General features: G+C 43.5%; 2 protein-coding genes across 8 annotated transcripts in view; both read right to left on the bottom strand.

Moving 5' to 3' along the window:
• The window catches only part of SERGEF (secretion regulating guanine nucleotide exchange factor), a 141,147-nt gene extending 136,370 nt beyond the window's left edge, over nt 1–4,777 (bottom strand). For 4 of the 6 annotated variants that reach the window (XR_014955961.1, XR_014955960.1, XM_085581480.1 and 1 more), the window contains exons 1-4: nt 4,321–4,777; nt 2,828–2,966; nt 1,984–2,139; nt 278–372 (exon numbers count right to left, since the gene is read on the bottom strand). Coding sequence is in view for 4 of the 6 variants with exons in the window: in XM_085581480.1 (XP_085437606.1) it covers nt 278–372; nt 1,984–2,139; nt 2,828–2,966; nt 4,321–4,344 (414 nt within the window). In the remaining 2 variants the exon portion in view is untranslated. Of the gene's footprint in view, nt 1–277; nt 373–1,983; nt 2,140–2,827; nt 2,967–3,499; nt 3,778–4,320 lie in introns of those variants that run through there. The other 2 variants (XM_085581481.1, XM_085581478.1) reach the window with 2 other exon arrangements.
• A 128-nt stretch (nt 4,778–4,905) lies between these two features.
• TPH1 (tryptophan hydroxylase 1) lies at nt 4,906–19,469 on the bottom strand. Of its 2 annotated transcripts, none has more exons than XM_085581477.1 (11): nt 19,312–19,469; nt 15,633–15,770; nt 14,512–14,695; nt 13,120–13,220; nt 12,390–12,457; nt 10,925–11,019; nt 10,319–10,454; nt 9,397–9,523; nt 8,172–8,267; nt 7,600–7,733; nt 4,906–7,240 (listed from the first exon to the last, which is right to left on the bottom strand). In XM_085581477.1, the coding sequence occupies exons 1-11, from the start codon at nt 19,378–19,380 to the stop codon at nt 7,066–7,068; spliced, it is 1,323 nt and encodes a 440-aa protein (XP_085437603.1). In that variant the 5' UTR covers nt 19,381–19,469; the 3' UTR covers nt 4,906–7,065. The 2 variants fall into 2 exon arrangements, with proteins under 2 accessions (XP_085437603.1, XP_021381343.3); XM_021525668.3 differs by having other exon boundaries at nt 10,925–11,121; nt 19,312–19,468.
• Between the last annotated feature and the right edge of the window lie 1,664 nt (nt 19,470–21,133).

A 21,133-nucleotide genomic window follows, 5' to 3' on the forward strand; every position in this document is an offset into this window, starting at 1 on the left:
CAACATAGGAATATCTGGCATGAGCCATGATACTAAATAATTTCTTGTCTGAGAAGTGAAAGAATCAACTTTCTGTTAGAAGGAGGAAACTTCATACAGCAAGAAAAGCAGCCTCAACCTTTCAATTCACCTTGGGCCTTTACTTTGTAAGCTTATCTGTAGCAGATAGGCACTATAAAAAATTAGTTGAAGAGTCTGGATTAAAGCCCATTGAGGTCAGATGACCTCTGTAAGCTGCAGGAAACAATATAAAGCACAAAACCTTCTAAATATTTACCTCAATCTTTTGTGGAATCAAGCACGGGCCTGAAATTTGAGGAAGTCCCAGTTGTCCAAAAGAGTTTGACCCACAGGACAGCACTAGGCCAGATCCTGCAAAAAATGAAGTGTTAGAGGAGGAACAGTAAAGCCAAGAGCAATAGCACTGTAACATTATAACAAGCACAATAACACAGCCAAGCAGCTCAAGAAATTACCTAACAAGTCCCCTTACAAAGCCCCTGAGGCCAAAGACTTTCTGGTCTGACACACCACGTCCAGAAAAAAGTCTTAAGTTCACTGGGACACAAGGAACAGAGAGTGATGCAGCTTGCAAGGAAAGTAGCTTAAAACCTGTGAGTGTCAGCACGTGGAATCACAGACAGCTTGGGCTGGGAGGGACCTAAAGTTCATCCAGCTCCCTCTGCCATGAGCAGGAACACCTCTCACTGTCCCAGGCTGCTGACAGCCCCATCCAACCTGGCTTTGAACACCTCCAGGAGTGGAGCATCCACACATTCTGAGACAACCTCTGCAAGTGCCTCACCACCCTCCCAGTAAAGGGATTCCTCCTGATAACTAATCTAAACCTGTCCTTTTCCAGTTTAAAGCCTTCACCCTTTGTCCAATCACTACAAACCCCTGTAGAAAGTTCCTCTGCAGCTTTTCTGGGGCTCCTTTACAGTTCTGAAGCATCACTCCTGTCATAGCTGTCCCAGGGCAGGTGCAGCCTTTAGTTTATGATGGGGCTGTGCTGCTTTGTGACCACAATGCACCCACCATACAGTACAATTACAGGGGTGGTAGTTCCTTTGCTAAATCTGTGTCTGATGTGCAAAATACAGAACACCATGGCCTCAGTTATGCCAGTCTAATCAAAGTAGGTAGTACCTTACTATGCAATCTGCTCCACTGATGTCAGAGAGATTTATCATGTGGCTGGGACTAGTCAAGTAAGGTACTACTAAGATTGATTATGGATGTCACAATTGGGTACTTGATAATGAGCTGCAAACAAGTTCTGAATCCATTACTCTTAGAAAATTTTTGAATGTGATTACAGTAGTATTTGCTATAAAGTGAAAGCCATCTTTCAAATATGTCAGGTTTCAGAGAATGCCTAAATCCCAATTTCACTGCTAAACAAAATTCCATATAAAATTAAGAGAATTTGTCCAGGGTTAGGAACTTCTCCAAGCTGAACAGCCCCAACTCTCTCAGTCTTTCCTCACAGGAGAGATGCTCCATCCCTCTGATCATCTTTGTGGTCTCCCCTGGACTCACCCCAGCAGGTCCCTGTCCTTCCTGTGCTGGGCCCCCAGAGCTGATGCAGCTGCAGGTGGGCTCTGAGCAGGGCAGAGGGGCAGGACCCCCTCCCTGCCCTGCTGCCCACGGGGCTCTGGGTGCAGCCCAGGGCACGTTTGGCTCTCTGGGCTGGGAGTGCCATGGCTGGGTCGTGTCCAGCCTCTCACCCACAGCACCCCAAGCCCTTCTGGGCAGGGCTGCTCTGGATCTGTTCATGCCCAGCCTGTGCTGGTACCAGGGGCTGTCCTGGCCCAGCTGCAGCCTCAGCACTTGGCTTGGTTGAATTTCCTGAGGTTACCATGAGCCTCTTCTCAAACTCATCCAGGTCCCTCACATCACACAAGCAATAGCATTGTGGAATTTTCAGCGTGTTCTCTACATCAACATATTTCTTCAGCTCTTAGGTAGAGAAAGATTTACCTACTAATATGATTGTAAAATCCCAGCCACATGCAACTTGTTTTACACAAAAGCCAGACAGGGCAGTGCACAAAGTAAAACTCAGCACATCTTCTGTGTGATTCAATCCCAACTGCCCATCTTTGTTGTGGCCACATACAAAGAGTTGTCCTGCACCTGGAAGAAAAACAAACAAATTGTGTTCCACTTCACAGACTAAAAAGAGAAAGCTGTATCTGTGAGATCCTGTGACAAGCAAGGACAGTGATTATGTATCACTTCAGGCACTGCAATCAAGTAAAAAATAAGAGTAACAGTTGTTTCTGATGCATCAGAAATATCTCTGAATAACTACAGCTGTGGAGAGCTGGATCTGTCAAGGGACACAATCCATATGGTGAGACAGGCACCTCTCACACCAAGATGCTTTTTTTAATCATGTTCACATCTGTCTGTACTCCTTCTTTACCATAATTAGCTGTGGCATACAGCACAACCTTTCAAGGGCCAGATGTTATGTCCTGGTCCTTACCTTAACACTTCTTAAGATTAAATAATCTCTGACTACTCCTTCCCACCCCCCATCCTCAATACAGAAAATCTGGGATCTTTGTATGAAAGAAACAGCTGAAGAAACAGCCCTCACACAGCCACAAAGTAACCACACAATGTATGAGCAACAGGAATTTCCCCAATTTCCCCAAATATTGAGTTAACTGGGAAGAGAGGAAGCTGTTTTGCAACTAAGGATTGTACTTGCTCAGAAACAGCAGCCACAGAGAGGTGGCAGCACTGAACCAAGAGGGAAACACACCAAAAAAAGTGATTAAAAGCCCAACACCCCGTGCAAGAGCAGTGTTTTTACCAGTTATAACTGCAGAATGTCCCCCTCCTCCAGCAATGCTTGCTATGTCTTGATATTTGCAGGAAACATCTTGCAGGGCCTGAGGAACCAGCACATCCTCTTTATGACCAAGACCAAGTTGTCCATAGCTGTTTGCACCCTTCAAATGCACACACAAAAAAGAACACATTTTTTTTAAAGTTAACAAAAGAAGCACACATATGCTCCCAGGACGAACCACCATATTTAGGATATACCAAGGGTTAACTTGCTCCTAAAAATCCCCTGATATTACATAGGATTCCCAGGAGTGTCCTACCTTTGCTATTGGTAAGGGTGTCGGTGCAGCCCCAGCATTTCAAAAAGTACACTGGAATACAACCTGTTAGAGCTTTAGCTGCAGACTCACAGTTAATAAGGAGGCAAACCTTTCTATCAGGGTGATTGTCACATATTTGTTTTAATGCCAATGATTCCCACTCATCACTAAGGTCTTATTCATGCCACTGCTTTCTGGCAGGCTACCTCCAAAATGAGAGCAGAAAGACCTTTTTTTTGGAACCTAAAAAAGTAAATCAGAAACATGTACATCTCCTTAACTAAATATTTCATATGAAAGAGATCCAAATGAAAATATACTAATGACAGGTAGTATAAATATATAGGTACAAAATACATAGGTGCTAAACCCACCATGGAAAACAGCAATTGTCAACATACTAACAAGTCAGGGAATTTCTTAGTCAATATCAGCTCTGTGTCCAGCAGTTCAACCTTCATTCACAAAAAGGGGGTACCATAACCTTCCCCATCGCACACACAACAGCAACACTCCAACTCCACAAGGCTCACAGCTGCTAATCTCCAGGAAATACCAACCCTACCTCACCTGTGCGCCCATCTGCACTCAATCTATCCTCCACCTCCCCCGAAAGATGCAGCACTGGGTGAATGTTAAAAGCCCGCATTCAGCAATAACCGGTTTGCGCCTACAGAAACGCGGACATTTCACACAGAACCAGCGGGCTGCTGGCCCCAGCCCGGAGCCATCGGGGGGCTGAGATGTCGGGAGCGGAGCTGCACAGGCACACCGAGTTGTTGTCTCACAGCCGCTGATGCGCGCTTTAGAGCGTGGTACCACTTAGCAGACGCAATTCCTAAAGGATGTGCCACAACCTCCCGTAACTCGCCGTGACTTTTCAAGCCTCCAAAGCCACGCGACGAGCTGCAGAAGGACCCGAGGGGCTGGGAGCCACACGCGGGTATCCCAACATCAGCACCATCCCAGCCGCCCTGCCCGGGAGGGCGAAGCGGCCCCAGCCCGGCAGCGTGAGGGATGCCCCGGCTCGGCTCTCGCTGCCGTGTGCCCGCCAGGGGACACCGCGGCCCCGGGCAGCGTCCCGGCGGGGCCAGCGGCGGCCCCGCCGCCCTCCCGGCGCCGGGGCAGCGGGACATCCCGGCCCCGGGAGCGCCGGGAGCGCCGGGAGCCCGGGCCGCGCCGAGGGCTCACTCACCCAGGCGAACAGCCGCGGCTCCATGGGACGGGCCCGGCGCTTCCCGCCGCCCGCGGGCCGGGCAGGAAGGGGCGGGCACGGGGCGGGATCGCCCGCCGCGCCGGGAACCGCCGAGCGGGCGACTCGTGTTTATGTCCGAAAAACCGACAGAGGAGTCCTGCGACCTCCTGCCAACAGAGGGAGGAGTCCACCGTGGCACGCACCTGTGGGATTTTTCTCTCTCGCTTTCAGGGGGAACACCCGCCTTTGACCTGAACTCCCGGCCGCATGTTGCCTTCCTCCTTTCCCCCCGGCTCAGGCACTGGGAAGGCGCAGCCTTTCCGAGCCGCCTGCCACACATCCCGCCTTGAACGCCCTGTTTTCTCCCAAAGTTCGGAAGTTGAGGTTTGTGCAGACCCATGTCAGGAGCTGAGCTGCCCGGGCTCTGCAGCAAACCCGCTGCCCACAGCACGCAGAGACTTTGGGACCCATTCCAATGACATTTAACACCCACACCCCCACCCAGCAAATTGTAAACACCTGAGCTTTCCTCCCATCTGTTTATTGCTACGGTGCCGAAGTAAAGGGCTTGGGTGCTCCTGATAATTATCAGCAACTCCTTTATTTCGTTGACATTTAAGCCTCCATAATGGTTTAAAATACTTAAATTATCATCGTTTTACAGAAGGTTTGGGTAGGCGAAGCCAAGCACACACGTTGTTAGTGCCGTGGAAATAAATGCGTCGCCTCGGTATTACTTCTAGCAGTTTACTTTTTGTTTTGCTACACAAATGCAAATAAAGATACAACTGCTGGTTTTACAAAGTACTTGAAAGTAGGTGCTACTTTAACAAGTTTAAGAACATATACATAGTTCAGACAAGTCTTGAAGTAACACAGACCTATGTATATTTCAACAACATCAAAAATCCAATGTTGTTAAAACTGTAGCTGAATATTAACTGTTATCACAGAAGCAGACAAAACAAATCCTCCCTTACTACTCACTTAGAAGAACATTTCTTCTTTAGAAAGACAAAGTTCCTAAAATCTATTTTTAAATTAAGTGCAATGTAAGCCATAAATATTGTAGACCATAATTCTACATCTTAAATGCTCTTTAAAACAAAGTTATAGTGGGTTAATAGCCACAGAAAAGACAACCTAGTCTTGATTTAAACAGTGAGTATTCTTGGAAAGGTTGGCCTGGCAATTGCTTGTGGAGCAGAGGTGTCCTACTAGAAAGCATATGAAACTCAAACTAATTTTCAAGCAGAGGTTTCATGAAAGTCCTTTCAAGTTCTCAAAATCCTGGACTAGCATCTCCAGTGTATTTAAGATTTCAGATCGTTCTTCCAGCACACTTTCTGGATTTCCTGATAAGATCTACATATAAAAAAACCAGACCCTAGGGTGCTGTTAAATGCACCCTGCACATCACAGATCCCCCCTATCAAATGCACCCTGCACATCACAGATCCCCCACTCAAATGTCTCACATCCTGCACACGTGTCCATGCCAGAACAAGTGAAACAGAAGCTTTGCACTCCCTGCAGGGTGCTTGGAACTGGGGGACCCGCGACATGGGCAAGTTTGCTACTGTGCAATGCAGACAATTCAGCAGGACATTGCTTGCCTACATTTCTAAAGTGCTTTTTGGGATCAGGTACACTTTACACTACAAGGTAGTTTGTTGCCTTTGTAGCCACCGAATTCCTATGAAATGCTTGGGCCTTTCAATTATAGTTTGATAAACAGGGAATGAAGGTGTTCAGGTCAGGTAAAGAAGAAGCTAAATGTATATTTGTGCAGCTTGTGCAGGTCAAAAAAGTGACTGAGCAATCAACAGCATGTTTATTTTTCCATAAAACACGCTGGTCTATGAGCTTTGGGTGTTATTTTAAACTTTGATGTTATTTTAGAGCTAATTAAGCTATTTTGAATACAAAGTTGCAGTTTGGAAATGATTTTGGGCTTCATGCTAAGTCAATGCTTGATGTATTTTTTGCTAAATTAATTCAATCAGGAAAAAGGCAAATGGTATCTCTGTAAGGAAAGGTCTTCCCTCAGGTGCAATAGCAAGGACAGCAACAAAAACCCTGGCTCTTAGTCAATAGCAAATTGCTTAAAATAAACATAATTGGGATTTCAGGCAACAGCTGTATTTCTGCCTTATACAAGAAGCATGCCAAACATCACATTTGCAACTCTTTGTGGCAAGAGTAATCCCTTTGAAAGCAAGATTTGACCCCTCCCTTTTATCATGTTGAACCTCCAGCTATATGTGTGCATTGTAATCATCCAAGTCTCAAACTAAGTAGCACAGGCTTTGAAACACTGAATTACCACAGCTTCTATGCTGTCAAGTCTTCAGCACTCTACAGTCAGTAGCGTAGACTGCTGGAGTCAAAAATTGAATTCTCCCTAGGGTGAATTACTCTATTTTCGCCTCATAAGCCACCTCCTTGCAGCACCTGATCCCAGCCCTGATCCACAGACCACTTTTTCTCCAGTCTAACAGTTTCTCCATCCCCCTACAAGCTTCTAAAAGGCAACTCTGGACCTTTTTTACCTAAGGGGGATGGAGGAATGCATTTATGTGAGGAAATTTACAGAGAGCAATGAGATAAAATTGTCGTATTCTTATGGGCCGTTCATTCTTCCATGTGTAAAGGAGTGAGTCCTGCATGCAACACATCATATGCCTGGAAAGAAATCAGTGGGGAAAGGGAAGAACTGGCTTGCAGCCCAGTGCTGGCAGGGTGTTAGACTTCCAGCTGCTTGCCCATCTTGCTGAGGGCATCGCTGACAATGTCCAGCTCGTGGCGCAGCTCGTTCACCACGCTGGCGATGCTCTTCGTGTCTTTCAGGACCTGCACACTCTGAGTGTAGGGATTGTACTTCACCCCAAAGGGGCGCTTGATGGTTTTTGCAAACTCTCTGTTGAGGTTAAAAAAAAAAAAAAAGAAAAAAAAAAGAAAAAAAAAAAGAAATAGAAAAAAAAAATGAGTGTGCTATAACCAAAAGAGGGTGTTATAAGTAAGACATAAACCACAAATGCATTCTCTGTATGCAGCCAGTATCAATAACCACTTTTTTAAAGTACTTAAAAACAGTCCCCACCCAATACTTGAAAGGCTAAGAAAATACTAACCAAAATTCTTTTACTGCGAAAAATAGTTAGAAAACTGTGATAAGACTAAAAGGATTTGGTGCTGCTACACCACATTTTTTGTAGAGATAGAAAATCAAATCTGCTTTTATAAAAAGAATGGGGGTGGGGGGGGCAGAATCTGTACCTCATCTTTTCCTTTGCTTCTTCAAAACTTTCAGAAACAAAGTAAACCTCCTGGAAAGTTGTAATGATACATTCTTGCTTGCAGGTGACCTTTGGATCAAAAGGTTTGACTTTGGCGCTGTCAGAGAGTGAGTGCTGATAAGGTGTTACCATGGGTCAGAGGAACATCACCATCCAAAGAATCCAGGAGGAAGATGACATGTGATAAAGTGAATAAAAATGATTATGTGAGATGATTTTAGTGCATCTCATGTTAAAATTTTTATCTGCAGATGAAGAGTGATTAAAGCCTAACAAACTGAATTAATCTGAACAGTCATATTCTGTCAGTCTGGGTGAGAAAAGGGACTCCACAGACACAAGGGTTGTGTATAAACAAGGTTTATACACAAGGTTTGTGTATAAACAAGAGTAATATTTTCAGAATCTGGTTAAACAAACAAAACTTTGATTTGAAAATACTTACCTGGACAATAACATCAAGAAATTATACTTCATAAAAAGCAGGGGGAAACAGTGGCAATAATAATGAGATACAAAGAAAAGAGGCAAACAAGCAGTAGCCATTCTTACCTTGAGCTCACTAATGGAAGAGAGCAAGCCAGCCCCATAAACTCGTAGCTGCCCCTCTTGCTTGCACAAGCCAAACTCTACCGTGAAGAAGTAGCACTGAAAGAGAAGGAAGTAAAAGAATTCAGCCTTCATCAAAGATGCTGAGGTGAACTAGATGGGAGGTAGCATTATAGGTAGCATCAAAGAGTTGCAAATATCAGATAGTTGTCATTCAGTTATCCTGAGACATTTAGAGAGGAGGAAAGCCAGAATGGAAGGATGAAGAACCACAGGATTGCATGTTTCTCATAAGAAAGGTGGATGTTATAGATCACGCAGCTGGGCTGGAAGATGCTAATGCCAGTGCAAACATCGAGGTGTAAATCTGTTTTGAGAAATACTGACATGAAATCACAGCCTCAGCTTAAAACAAGCACTGGATAGAGAGGATCTCTGAGTACCTGAGAACAGCCCACTGCAATTAGTTTCTCATTTGCTTAGTGTGCTGTAAAATTAAAGACATTCTGTTTGCTGAATTTCAGGATTTCTGCAGCTATACAGGAAGGAACAGTTTTCATAGATGGCTTATTTCTGCTCCCACTGAAGGTAGTACAAGTTCTACCACTAGCTACATGACACTGGAAAAGAAATTTTAAAAATCAGCAAGCTAGTTCTTGCATAACTGACACCAATTGTTTTTCATCAAAATGTACTTTTAATCTTAAAAATACTCTTGCTAAGGCATCCAGAGGCTGATATCCAGAAAATTAGTTTAGTTTATAGAATTTTAATTTCTCAACTGAAAGGTATCTAATGCTATCACTCACCATATTCAATACCATATAATTTCAATTCATTCTATACATTAAAGAAATATAACACTTTCAAATCATTGAATCATGTTCCCAGAAGAAATAAGACTTTGTCTGAAAGAAATAGACCATAAAATTTCAGTCTGCAAGAAGTAAGCTATTACTAGAAACCGAACCATTACTTGACAGCAGAGTGAAGAAAAATACCAACCATTCCAACTTTAAAGTGGCTTTTTTTTCCTAGCATGGAAATTCTTTTCATGCTTTAAAACCCAGGGACCAGTGCAACACAAAGATCTAGCAGCTGGTGTGGCTAACATGATGAGAAGTTCTAAATTTATTTGATGGCATGGGATCAGCCTAGTAAAGCACAAAGCTTTTGATGGAATCCCCATCAAATTCTATCAAAGCTTTTGATAGAATCAAACACTCACTGTTGCCAGTTTTTGAACAGCCTCATCTGATGCCCCAAGTGATGCAAGACCAATTTCCTGGGAGAACTGAGCAAAACTGGGTTCAGCCAAAAGAGGGACATGGCCTAGGAGCTCATGGCAGGTATCACTGGAAAAATAAACAAAGCAAGAAATTGTTGTTATATGATATGTGAAAGTATGATGCAAGCTACTTGTATTTGCAAGGTAAAGAAGAAAGTTTATTTTCGGACTCCAACTTTCATACTTTTCCAAAGGTGACAGTGGATTGGAGAGTGAATGGGCCACCTCTCTAAAGACATTGGACAAACTACTAGTACATTAAGTTTCTCTATCCCCATGAAGGAATGTAAAACAATATGTTGTTTATGGAAATTGTGTGGGAAAGTTTTCTAACAGAATGTAAACTCATAAAGCTTTAAAAAATCTTAAGAATCAAAGCAACAAGAAATCTGATTTGTCTTTGTGGCAAAGTGAAAAAGCAACACCACTGAACAGACACAATGTCTTGCATTAAACTTCATTACCCAAAAGACAGAAAAGTGTCACCCATTTCTCTGAAAGCAACAGAGCAGATCATACCAACACTATATAAAGTGCACATAATCAGATTTTCAAATGAAGATGCCTAAAATTAAGGTCTGAGCTACCCATTTGCAAGGCAACTGGATAATAAACTAACTGTACACAGTGATATCAGTAAAAGATCTCTTATAGGAAGCTGTACTTTTGAAAATCCTGCACTTACGAAGGTGGCACTTCAGCATGCTGTAAATTCATTACATTCAGGATGAAGGCTGAGTCTTCAGCACCTTAAAAATAAGTTTTATACTGGTGTTCTTGAACAACTTTTAAGTAACTTGGCTCTGGGCAAGCAAGATTCAAAACTTTCTCACAAATTCTACCCCAGGATTGAATGACTCACGGCTCTGGTGTATAGAGAGGGTCCGAGCTGTGCCTGACATATTGAGTGCAGTGAAAAACTCGGAATGCTAATCCTGCCAAGAAGTCTCTGGGTGACAGATATCCAGCCACGGGGCGAATGGTGAAGCCTGTGCGCTCTGAAAGGGACCAGACAAACTGTATATTAGTTTAGCACAGGGTGCACAACGTTGTCAGCTTTCCTGCTGGAGCTGAGGTGACAGCCACAGCACTACCTTGGCTCAAAAGCATGTAGGAAAATGAGGCATGATTAGAAAAATTAGGCATAGGCTTAAGAGTGAGCAACGTTTTTTAAAATGGCCCTACCTCTGTGCCAGTGGATTTCCTAGGATTCCATGCCTAGAGTCAACAATACAGCCAGGATCTCCTTAGCCAGTCCTAAAAATCTTTTCAGACCCTGCCCCTCACATATCACTGCATGCACTGAAGATATGATACATTAAAACACAAATGGCCAAAAGGCCTCTTAAAGGACCAGAATGAACACAAATCACCACAAATGTTTCTTTGTGCCTACAAAATAGTGGGATTTGCAGTGGACCTCAGTTTATTTTGAAAATCAGAACATTTTAGAAAACAAGCACATTACCTTTCAGGAAGCGGGACACATCTTCCAGCTGGGGGATATTGTCTTCCCTGTACCCACAGTGTTTGGTGAGCAAGGGCAGGTTTTTAAGGTACTCTCTGCAGGCATAATTTGGGTAAAGATTGTTAAGCTCTCGGTACACAATCCCCCAAGTCTTGATCTCCTCCTCAGTGAATTCAATCTTGGGGATTGGGTCACCACTGCAAGGAGAAGAGGAAGAAAGAAAGGACATTCCCTAGAAAATGGCTAATAAGAGGTGAGTCATTTACCTACTATTAGTATTAAACACCTGTATGACTGTGACACCTGGCATTAGACTCTGTCAAATACACAGTGAGATCTGGTCTATGTCCTGGAATGCTTTTAGTCTAAGGATTTGCCTTTTTTTCTCTTTAACCAGTTGTCAGGAATCTTTGCATAGACCTCACTTAAAGCATTGGTTCTGTAAACAGTTTCTTAATTGTTTAATGCCAAGAGGGAGGTTTAAAATACCTACACAATCTCTTCACAGCTTCAGGAGCTGATAACACATCCTTTTCCATGTTGGATTTCTAAGTCTGCAATTATTTTCCATTACCCTTTTAATTTGTTTTTGGAAAAGAGAACTCCCTAAATTAACAACACATTGTGTGACAGCAGCTAAATATACACATCAGGTAAAAATCATGCTTCTGTGCAGAGGAGACCAGTGCCTGTCTGAGCATATTAATTTTAGTCTCTCTTTCCTACTTAGTCCTCAGGACCTTGGATAAAGTGGATTATGGCAAGGCCAGTGTTACACTGCATTTCCACTGCCAGCCAGGGAACTGGCATGGAAAATGCTTTCCCAAGGGAATCTCTGTCAACAACACATTGACAGTAATCAACTTGGGATTGTAGCAACCAGTTGCATTAAACACACAGTGCAATAGAACTCTAAATACAGACCTTTCTAGGTCATTTTCAGTTGAGAAACTTGACACCTAAATTCAATCAGGCTGCATGAAAATCACATTTAGAAAGAATTTACAGCACTGGATTATGAATCTCTTACTGCTTTAAGAGCTCCACCCCCTGCCAAGAAGCATCTCTAAAGACAGAAGCTCTTAGAATTTATTTTCACAGAAAACTTCTTATCTACACATCACACATGCTAGTTTGAACCAGGAAAGAAAATTCAAGTTTTAAAATTTGCTCAGAAAGTATACTCTCAGTGGTCACTGGGATGTACATTGGGATTTGCCTCCCCTTCCTCTCCTTTGCAGAGCAGCTGGCCAAGCCACACAGCCTCTGACTGACCAGAGCTGCATTGATCTACCTTCTCATCTTGCCCCACATCTTCCTTCCCTTCACCTCCTTGGCTCTGATCCCTGAGCTGAACCTGCATGTCTCAGCCTGATCTGAGCCCAGGAAGGTGAGCTCCTCACAGCCCATTCTGCTGTTATTTCAAAGCACCCAGAAGGTTTCTTCTGGAAGAATTCAAGCTTACTGTTTGTAGTTCGTAGCCAGGTCTGCAAAATACTTTCGCCTCTTGCGATAAACGTTGTCCTTGAAACCCTGGTGGGCACAAAGGAAAGCACAGTTCAATGAGTTTCCAAGCCATAATAAATAAATCAGTTTAAAACAGGACACTTGACATTTCTTCAGCTGGGGAATAGAAAAGTATGATGTGAAAGAATGAAAGGAGTGGGCAGGAAACTCATAGCTGTAGTCTGAAATATTTAATACATGTGAACTGAGCAAATGCTCCAAAGTAGGAATCAGCTGATTTATGCAACTATATATTTCGTAGAGAAGGATTCATTTTAGTCATATCAGTATTTATACCAAGTTTGTTACTTGCATGATTATTCAAAATACAGAACAAATTGCCCATTTTCACTGCCCAAATACCAATAGTTTGGTTTCTCAGTAAGGAAGAGAGAAAAAGGACGAAGAAAGCCTGCCTGAAAATAACTTTTTTTCAGCTTCTTTAATTTGTATGTGACCACTCAGGGCCCAGATCTGGAGTTCTTCCACAAGTAAGCCCTGCAGAGAAGCACAGGAACTGAATTCAGTCAGTCTTCCCTGAACAAAGAAAGAGACCAAGAGAAGGTGCTCAGACCCCCAGAGACGCCATTGAGGGAGAGGAAAGGGAGGAGGAAAAGCTGCAATTTTTTTAGGTCAGCTCCACAAAGTACATTTCCAACTACTGAGTGTAGGGAGGGAAAAGTACTCACGGGATGGTCGGCATCCAAGTCAGACCCGTACATCAGCACCCGGTTTGCACACTTATCCAAATCTGAGATCTTCTTCGGAAACCAGGGAACGTTCTCCATGCCTAGGGAAGGCATGGAATCCACAGGATTATTAATAACACCCAGCACACCCAGGGAGGAAACGCTGCTTTCAGCTACGGCTCTGGTGGTTACAGCTCACTCCATAAATTAAAGGGGCATCAATAAGACAAGGGAGTCCTCTGCCTATCTGGCACCAGCCTCCAGCTCACACTTCCTCCTTGGTCACTGCCACAGACTGCCTGCAGAGCACAGCCAGCCCCAGAGCCTCTGGGAAGGAAAGTTAGCATGGCTTTCTCTGCTGTATTTAGAGTAACATCTAGAGGATCCCACAGAGACAAGGTCTCCTTGTGTACAACTGCTGGGAATCTCGTAGGGCACAAAGGGTGCAAAGGAGAACAGAGTGATTTGTCTGTGGTCCCTGGGCAGAGCGGGAGCAGGTTAGGGTCCTCTCATCATGGTTTACTGGCCATGGGAAATGGATGTTTCTCCGTGGTTATGTATGTGGGAAGCATCCAGCTTTGCCTTGAGAGGTATGGGGGGCAGGAGGAGAAGGAGACCCTGCTGCCTGAGAGAGGAGCATCACTACAGCTTTGCTACCAACTCCTTTGGGGTATTTTTAGTCTAAGAGAGTTTTTTGCCAAGCCCTTGGCAGAGCAGTTAATACACTATTTTTCTGCCTCAATGCTCTTCAGTTTACTTAAAAAGATCAGGAGATTGTTTAGATTGAATTTCCCTTACTTAGGGCTACAGTAAGCCATTTTATCCAAGAACTCCAGATCTCTCCTTCCCAAGCACAATGATTGAGAAACACATGGGGCCAGCTTCCTGCTGACCTGAATTTTGGGCATCTCTGGTAAACACAACATGCAGTATCTAAAAATAAAAGGCACCTCTGTCATACTAATTTAAGTAGCCAGTTACGATTAAAAGTGGATAAAAAAGACAACAAAATCAAGAACTAAATGAGGAAGTTGCAGAATGCATCCTCCACTCTGCCCAGTGTCTGAACTGTCAGTGTCACACCTCTGCCATCGTAGTGTACTCGAGCCCTGCACTCAGACTTTGACCTGCACGGATGCAGGGCTCCCACTGGTGCCAGCTGGGCTGTGCAGGGAAGGGACAGGAGCACAGACAGCAGACACACATTTTGTAACAGCCTGACAAAGCCTGAACTCCCTGGTTCAGGCCAGGCTACGCTCACACATAACACAGATACAGGTACCTGGTAGCAGGAGCCTGAAGACACGGCACAAGTGCAGGTTGGGCCATAAAAAGGTTTAGAACCAACACATTTGGAACTACATTTTTATCAGAACTGCCTTTTGTACCTACCATCTTCCTGGACATTGAAATGTTCTGTTGGGCTCACGGAGACGATGTTGACATGGGATTTCAGGAGCTGGAATATCTCATTCAGTTGTTCCCTGTTACTGTCACAGTCCACGAAGATCTCAAACTCAGAATTTCGTCTCTTGGACTTCCGTGATTCAATGTGTACCAGATTTACATGCTTCTCCTGTTTAATAAGAAGCAATGTTCTCAGAGAGATAGGCTAAAAACAATTGACTAAAAGTTAAAATAGTTTTTCAAATCAACATTCTACTGCCATGAACTATTCACCACCCCTGTGAAGCTATTTTAGTTAATTGTATCTCTTGATAGCAATTTGTTTATTGGAGGGGGGGAAAGGTTTGATTTTCTACTCAGAAGAAAATAAAAGCAAACCTGTGTTCTTTCAGTTTTATTTACATTCGGGAAGCACATAAAGGCACAGTAAGGAAGTTTCAGTTCATAGACCTTTTTCTTTCATCCTTCCCATAGGAAGCTGATTAGCAAAATTCACCAAAATGCCAATCAAGTTACCATATAATTATCTCACAAGCAAACAAGGGATTTAAAAGCAGCAGTTTTCAGGACATTAGTTTCACTTTTCTTTAATCTGAAGAATTATTTAATGATGTGTTTTATATTAGGAACGTTGAAAAAACACCAGGCTAAAGCATGCAGAGCCACACACCAGAGCACAGTGGCACTGCACATATTCCTCACACAGCACCTGCCCAGCAGCTGTGCAATTGCAGCTCCTCTGCCACCTTCAGTCTGGCTGGACAGTGTGGCAAGGGCACTGCACTGCCCACAGTACAGATCAATACCCCAAATGCCTACCTGCCATCAGCAGGGGCTTCAGACCAGTTCTTATTCCCAGCAAAACCATTGGGTGCTGATCTTCTTGTCATAAGGGGAAAAGACAAACCTCTCTCAGTGTATAGTCAGTGCAGATAAGAGTTTTAGCCAGCCATCAACTAATTTCTGAGGCATACATTTGCCTTTGGGGATAATTTTGGGTGCCATCCTTAATAAATAGATGTAATCAATTCTAGTGTGTTCCAACTACCCTAGCAATTTAAAAATGCAGAGCTGCTGTGATGATTAAAAGATGATAACATACATACCTGAAAGAGTTTTAATGCTTTTACAAGTCCTCCAACTTCATTCTTCAAGGAAAAAATGATGGCTGTTCTTCCTCTTTCAGATGCATGGTCTTCATTCTCTTTGTTATCTTCAATCATCATGTAAGCTGATTTATTTAACTAGATGCAAACCAACAAAAAAAATTGTTTGAATGGGTAGGAGTGCAAAAAGTGTAAGTTTTTGCATTTCAGGGTGTCTTGGGTAATGCTGTGCTTTAATCAACCACAAAGGCAAAAATATTAATTCAATTATTACGCAATAATAAGAATAAAGTTAGTCACAGACAGAATTTGTGAGAGATTGAAATACCAAGATACCTTTTTTTTAGTTTAATGATTTTATGGACATTTTTATTCATTCCCTAGGATGCAGAAAGTATTTTTAATGTATAGTTTATAACTAGCATTGCTACTGGGAGGAAAGGGAGCAATAAGATGTCAGAAGAAATAGTATCTTGAACAAAACACTTGTTAGCAAGTTCAGTGAACACTGGCAAAGAGAATAATCCAAATCCCGCAGGACACAGGTAGGAAAAGATGAATCAGGATTCAGTAGATCAGAACTGAAAAATCACTCTCTTGTTACATAACTGCAAAATATTGTTTTCATAGGGCAAGGAGACAAACCTAAGGAGGTAAAATGTTTTTCTGACCAGAATCTGTTGGCTATAGAGACAGTCCTTCTCTGATCACAGCCAAGCTGCTCCATCTGCCATGTCCCCTAATTCGTGTGTCAAACCCTTGGCACAATCACCCAAATCACACACTAAAACACAGACACCCCACACTGTCAGACCGTGTGGTTTTGTACCTCACTAGTGATCACACACACTCCTGTGTGACTCTGTGGAAATCAGCAGCTATCACAGATCATACTCTTAGCTGCATGTAGCCAGGTCATAAATAGAGATAATACTGAAACTGTAAAGAATGGAGAAAATGTGAAGTAAAGAAAAAATACCAGGCTTATGAGCAGAAACTGTCCCCCATATGTCTTAAAATTTTGCAAAAAAGAAAGAATGAAAGGAGAGGTTTCTGATTGAATCAGTGAGAAAGAGGAGAGAAAGAAAGAAGCTACATTATTGCTATTTGGAATTATTTTTTGATCTGACACATCTTTAAAGATCACTATCTTGAGACCTTTTCAGAAATGAAAAGAGCAAAACAAAAATGCACCAGTTCCTTTTATTCCCTTATACAGTCTCTTCAGATTTAATGATGTAATGAAAATATTTGGATTTCTGACTGGGTTCCCGCTTCTAATGAGTCGCCACAATATGATGAGCCTGGACAAGAGTGTCAGGCCATTGCACTGTTTCTGATCCACCAAAGTCAATGAACTCCACCAGCTTGAGTGCAGACATCAAATTTTCTGCTGGAAGTGTGTGGCAAGCCCATTCAGGGTTCAGCTGAGCCTGCAGGTTTCCCAGCACACTTCAGTGTCAGATCTCCAGTACAAGAGCCAGGAACAGACACTGAGCAAACTCACTTCAAGCAGAAAATAAAAAGCTACAAACACCACAATCATACAGGTCATGGGTTGTTTTCTCAAGTGCAGAGAGCCATTTGTGTGAGCCAAATCTTATTCAGATGGTGCTGCTGTAGGAGAAGCAAAGAAGTCTCCACTACAAGTAGAGTTAGGTGGTGGTCTTTAAAGGCAATAAATGTAGGGCTGGCTTATAGAAGAGGCTAATATGCAGATTGTTAACTTGACTCCACATCTAGGATCATTGCCTTCAGCCTGGATCAGCCTTTATGGCATTTGAAACAGTTGCATGCAATGTTATGAGGTGCACAGCTGGCACAGAATACCTGCACCAAAAACTAATGCTCTTCTTTTGTGTTTTGCTGCTGCAGCCCACACGCTGTCTGGGATCAGGTGGCAACATCTACAAGTTATATGTTTAAGAAATCAATGAAGAAAATCAACAGAACATAGAATGTTCTTATATCAAGAAATTACCTCTAACTTAGAAATTACAGATTGGACAAGAGAAATTAAGATGCATACAATGCCAAATGCACGCCATATACATATTTAACCCTACACCAAAACTAATATTTTGCCTTAATTAAAAAATATACTGAAGACAATATGCAGCAACCATTTGGGTGCAAGGCAACAGGAGAAAATGGTAATACAGAAGTAATTCCTTTCCTCCTGTGACTGCACTTCACTTATATTTTATTCTCCATCAGTAACTCAGCAACTCAGCTCTAATAAAATCTGGAACTTTTACTTTGCATGGTATTTCATTTGGGCTTCTTGAGGGTGAAGGGGGAATTAATATTGCATTGATGCTTTTTATTAATGATGCAAATCAGTAACTGATCTTCCCCCAGCCTGACTGTGTCTTGATGAAAATACACAGGGATAATCTAAGACCTTTACTTAGATAGATAATTAGGTGCTGTCCAGTTAAAGATTGAACTTTTTGGGACCCATAGCAATTATCTTCCCTTTCTCCTTCTCCCCAAAGGATGTTCACAGACAGAAAGATACAGATGGATACATAGTTGCCTAAAAAAAATTCCATTTCAATTCATAAATTGAAGAAGAAAAATTATTTTCAAAGTATTTTATACTGATTGACATTAATAATGATTAATAAAAAATGCCAATGGGTATTTTATATTCTCTTCCCTTTAAGTAGCTGCTTACTTTGTCACTGTCCTTTTGACACTCTTCTAGGGAAGCGTGAAAACACAATGTTAGGGGTAACCACAACTAGATATCACATTACATTTTCCAGCTACACCCAAGTTCTTCCTAAGATTAAACTCTCAGACACTAAACCAAAAGTTTAGTGAGCAGCTTATTTGGCATCCAAGTATCTCAGGGATACAGCAAAGCAATATTTTTGTGAAATTTTACTGTCAGCATTCTTGTCTTCACAAGGAATTTTACAGACTTTATCAACTGCTTTAGTGCTGCTTTTATCTGACCTCTGATGCACTAAGCAATTTCCCACTATAATGTGGAATATTATAAATAAAAGGAGTGAGTTCTATAAATAAAGCAAGGAGTGAGTTCTTCTGGGCTATATCACTCTGTCTCCTATGCAATGATACACCAAAAGTTGCTTTTGTTCTACCTTAAATTCTCGCTCGCATTTACATTTTGAGGTTTTTTTCCCCTCTTTTATCCAGAAACAGCAGCTCCATCCCAATGCCACCGACACCAGAGGAGCCGCACCCCAGGCCTCTCCAATTACTGTTCTCCAGATAACCGGGACCAGAAACTCACGGTTTTTCCCAAATCCCCGTTCCGAGAACTGCAACAGCGAAACGCCCGAGCTGTGACTGCATGAAAGCTGCTCTACTCCGCAAGCCAGGACCGATCCCGGGGCTGGGCAGCGAGGATCCCATCCCGCTCCTCCCGTGCCCATCCTGCTCCACTTACTTGTGTTCATCCCACACTCCCCGTTCCTATCCTGCTCCTTTCACCTGTGCCCATCCCACACTTTCCGTGCCCATCCTGCTCTCCTCCCATGCCCACCCCACACTTTCTGTGCCCATCCTGCTCTCCTCACCTGTGCCCACCCCGCTCCTCCCGTGCCCATCCTGCTCCACTTACTTGTGTTCATCCCACACTCCCCGTTCCTATCCTGCTCTCCTCCCGTGCCCACCCCGCTCCTCCCGTGCCCAGCCCGCTGCCCACCTGCCAGCCGGGGTCCCGCGGGCTGGGCGCCGCCTCCAGGGACGCTCCGCGGCGCGGTGCGGGGTGCATGGCCGGGCAGCTCGGGGCAGCGCCCGGCCCCGCCGGCTTTATGCAGGGGCGAGAGCCGCCCCCGAGCGAGGGGAGGGCTGCAGGGAGGCGGGGGAGGCGCTGCCCGGCCCAGCTGGCAAAGGGGCAACCCGGCCCTCTCCACGTCGTTCGCTCGGTTTGCAGAGCAGCGATGCCCGGGCGCAGCCACCACCCGCTCCCCGTCACCGCAGCCCGGAAAAACCCGCACAAGAAGAAGCCCTTCGCCTCCTGAGTTACACCTCCCCGGTCACCCGGACAGGGTCACCCAAGAGGGGTCACAGGAGACTGACTTGTCGTGGGTAACTCCAGGGGTTTTGCAGGTAACATAAATTTGCACACCATCGTGTCCACACAGGCGCTTCCCATCACTCCCGCACTCCCTGTTAAATGCTGCCTGTGGGATAGGGAAGGCAAACTGCATCAGAAGGGAGAGGTGGTGGGGGCTGAGCACTTAGCAGAGGGGCTCTGGCAAAGTGGCCTCCAAGGCTACGGGGGACCCAACAGTGGTGGACACCCCCAAATTCTCAACAGCACATAGTGCAGGTTGTAGTCCCAAAGAGGAACACGGTGGGCAGATGTATGGAGATCTTCACTAAAAACAGCAGTGCATTTCTGCTGTGAAAATAAATTGTAGCATATTCCTTCTTTTCTCAAAACCTCCTGTGCATACAGGAAGAATAACTACATTTCTATTAGCAGAAAACTACATATCTTCATATCATTTATGTTGTCATTTATTTTCTGCATATATCTAGATGTGTTTATAGTATAAAAACTCATGTTTTTTTTTGCTCCAGTCCTCACTGTCTCAACTTGGCAACATTGAGATAAGGGGATTTTGGTCCACAGCAGAAGACAAAATGTTCCCTGGGAACATAATCTCTTGGAGATGTTAGGGGTCTCTTAGGGAGGAGAGATTGATGATTTTCTATTTGAGCTGTCCAAAACCAGACTCTGATCCTTCTTATATACTGTTTGTTTCTTTTTTTGAATGAACCTTTCAAAGAAATGCTCAAAATCAGCAACTAGTTTCACTCAAATATACTTAAGGGTCTGGAGGAAAAATCCCCAGTATTTTTCCCTTCAGTTCCTAAAAAGGTTTTGAGGTTCTTCTCAGCTAGATCCCTTAGACACTAGTGTAACACACCTGGTAAATCATACTGATGCCAATATACAGGGTGACACCTAACCCAGGCAGGCACAGTCATACTTGCACCAACATCTGCAATGATGATATCAGAGTTCTTCTTCCTAGAAGAATTGAACTTCAAACAATCCTGTTTCTAGCTGGAAACAGTGACTAGCTCAGCCCTTCAAATGCAGCACAGGATTGAAAGAACACAGCTGTGAACAATGACATAGCTGGAAAAAGCCTTTTTTTTTTTTTTTCCAGTTTGCTAATGGGACATATTTCATCACCAGATGCTTCAATTTTCCCTGCATAAAGAAAATGCAGTATTTATCAATATATGTCTTATGTCTACAACAGGCATTTCCCTTCCTTCCAAAAGAATAAATTTCCCCATCAAATGAGCTGACTCAGAAAGCAAACATTTTGTAGAACCTTTACCCAGACCCCTAAGTGTGTGAGAACCTGGTGTTAATGACAAATCTGTAAACATGGGCACAGTAAGATGCTTATGATAGAATATGACTAACCTGTCAATTTTCCCTAGCTCAAATGAAGCAATAATAATGGGGAACCCACGGGCAGCCTGACCTATAACTGCTGAAA

Source organism: Lonchura striata, chromosome 5, assembly GCF_050655825.1.
Source record: "Lonchura striata isolate lonStrDom1 chromosome 5, ASM5065582v1, whole genome shotgun sequence".
NCBI lineage: Eukaryota > Metazoa > Chordata > Aves > Passeriformes > Estrildidae > Lonchura > Lonchura striata.

What these genes read in the sequence shown, in the direction of transcription:
- TPH1 (XM_021525668.3), bottom strand. Translation starts at nt 19,380, where the DNA reads ATGCACCCCGCACCGCGCCGCGGAGCGTCCCTGGAGGCGGCGCCCAGC. An exon ending in ACTTGGATGCCGACCATCCC is followed by an intron (nt 12,458 to 13,119) that starts GTGAGTACTTTT and finishes TGTGCCCACCAG; the next exon opens with GGTTTCAAGGACAACGTTTA. An exon ending in CTGGCTACGAACTACAAACA is followed by an intron (nt 11,122 to 12,389) that starts GTAAGCTTGAAT and finishes TTCTCCTTGCAG; the next exon opens with TGGTGACCCAATCCCCAAGA.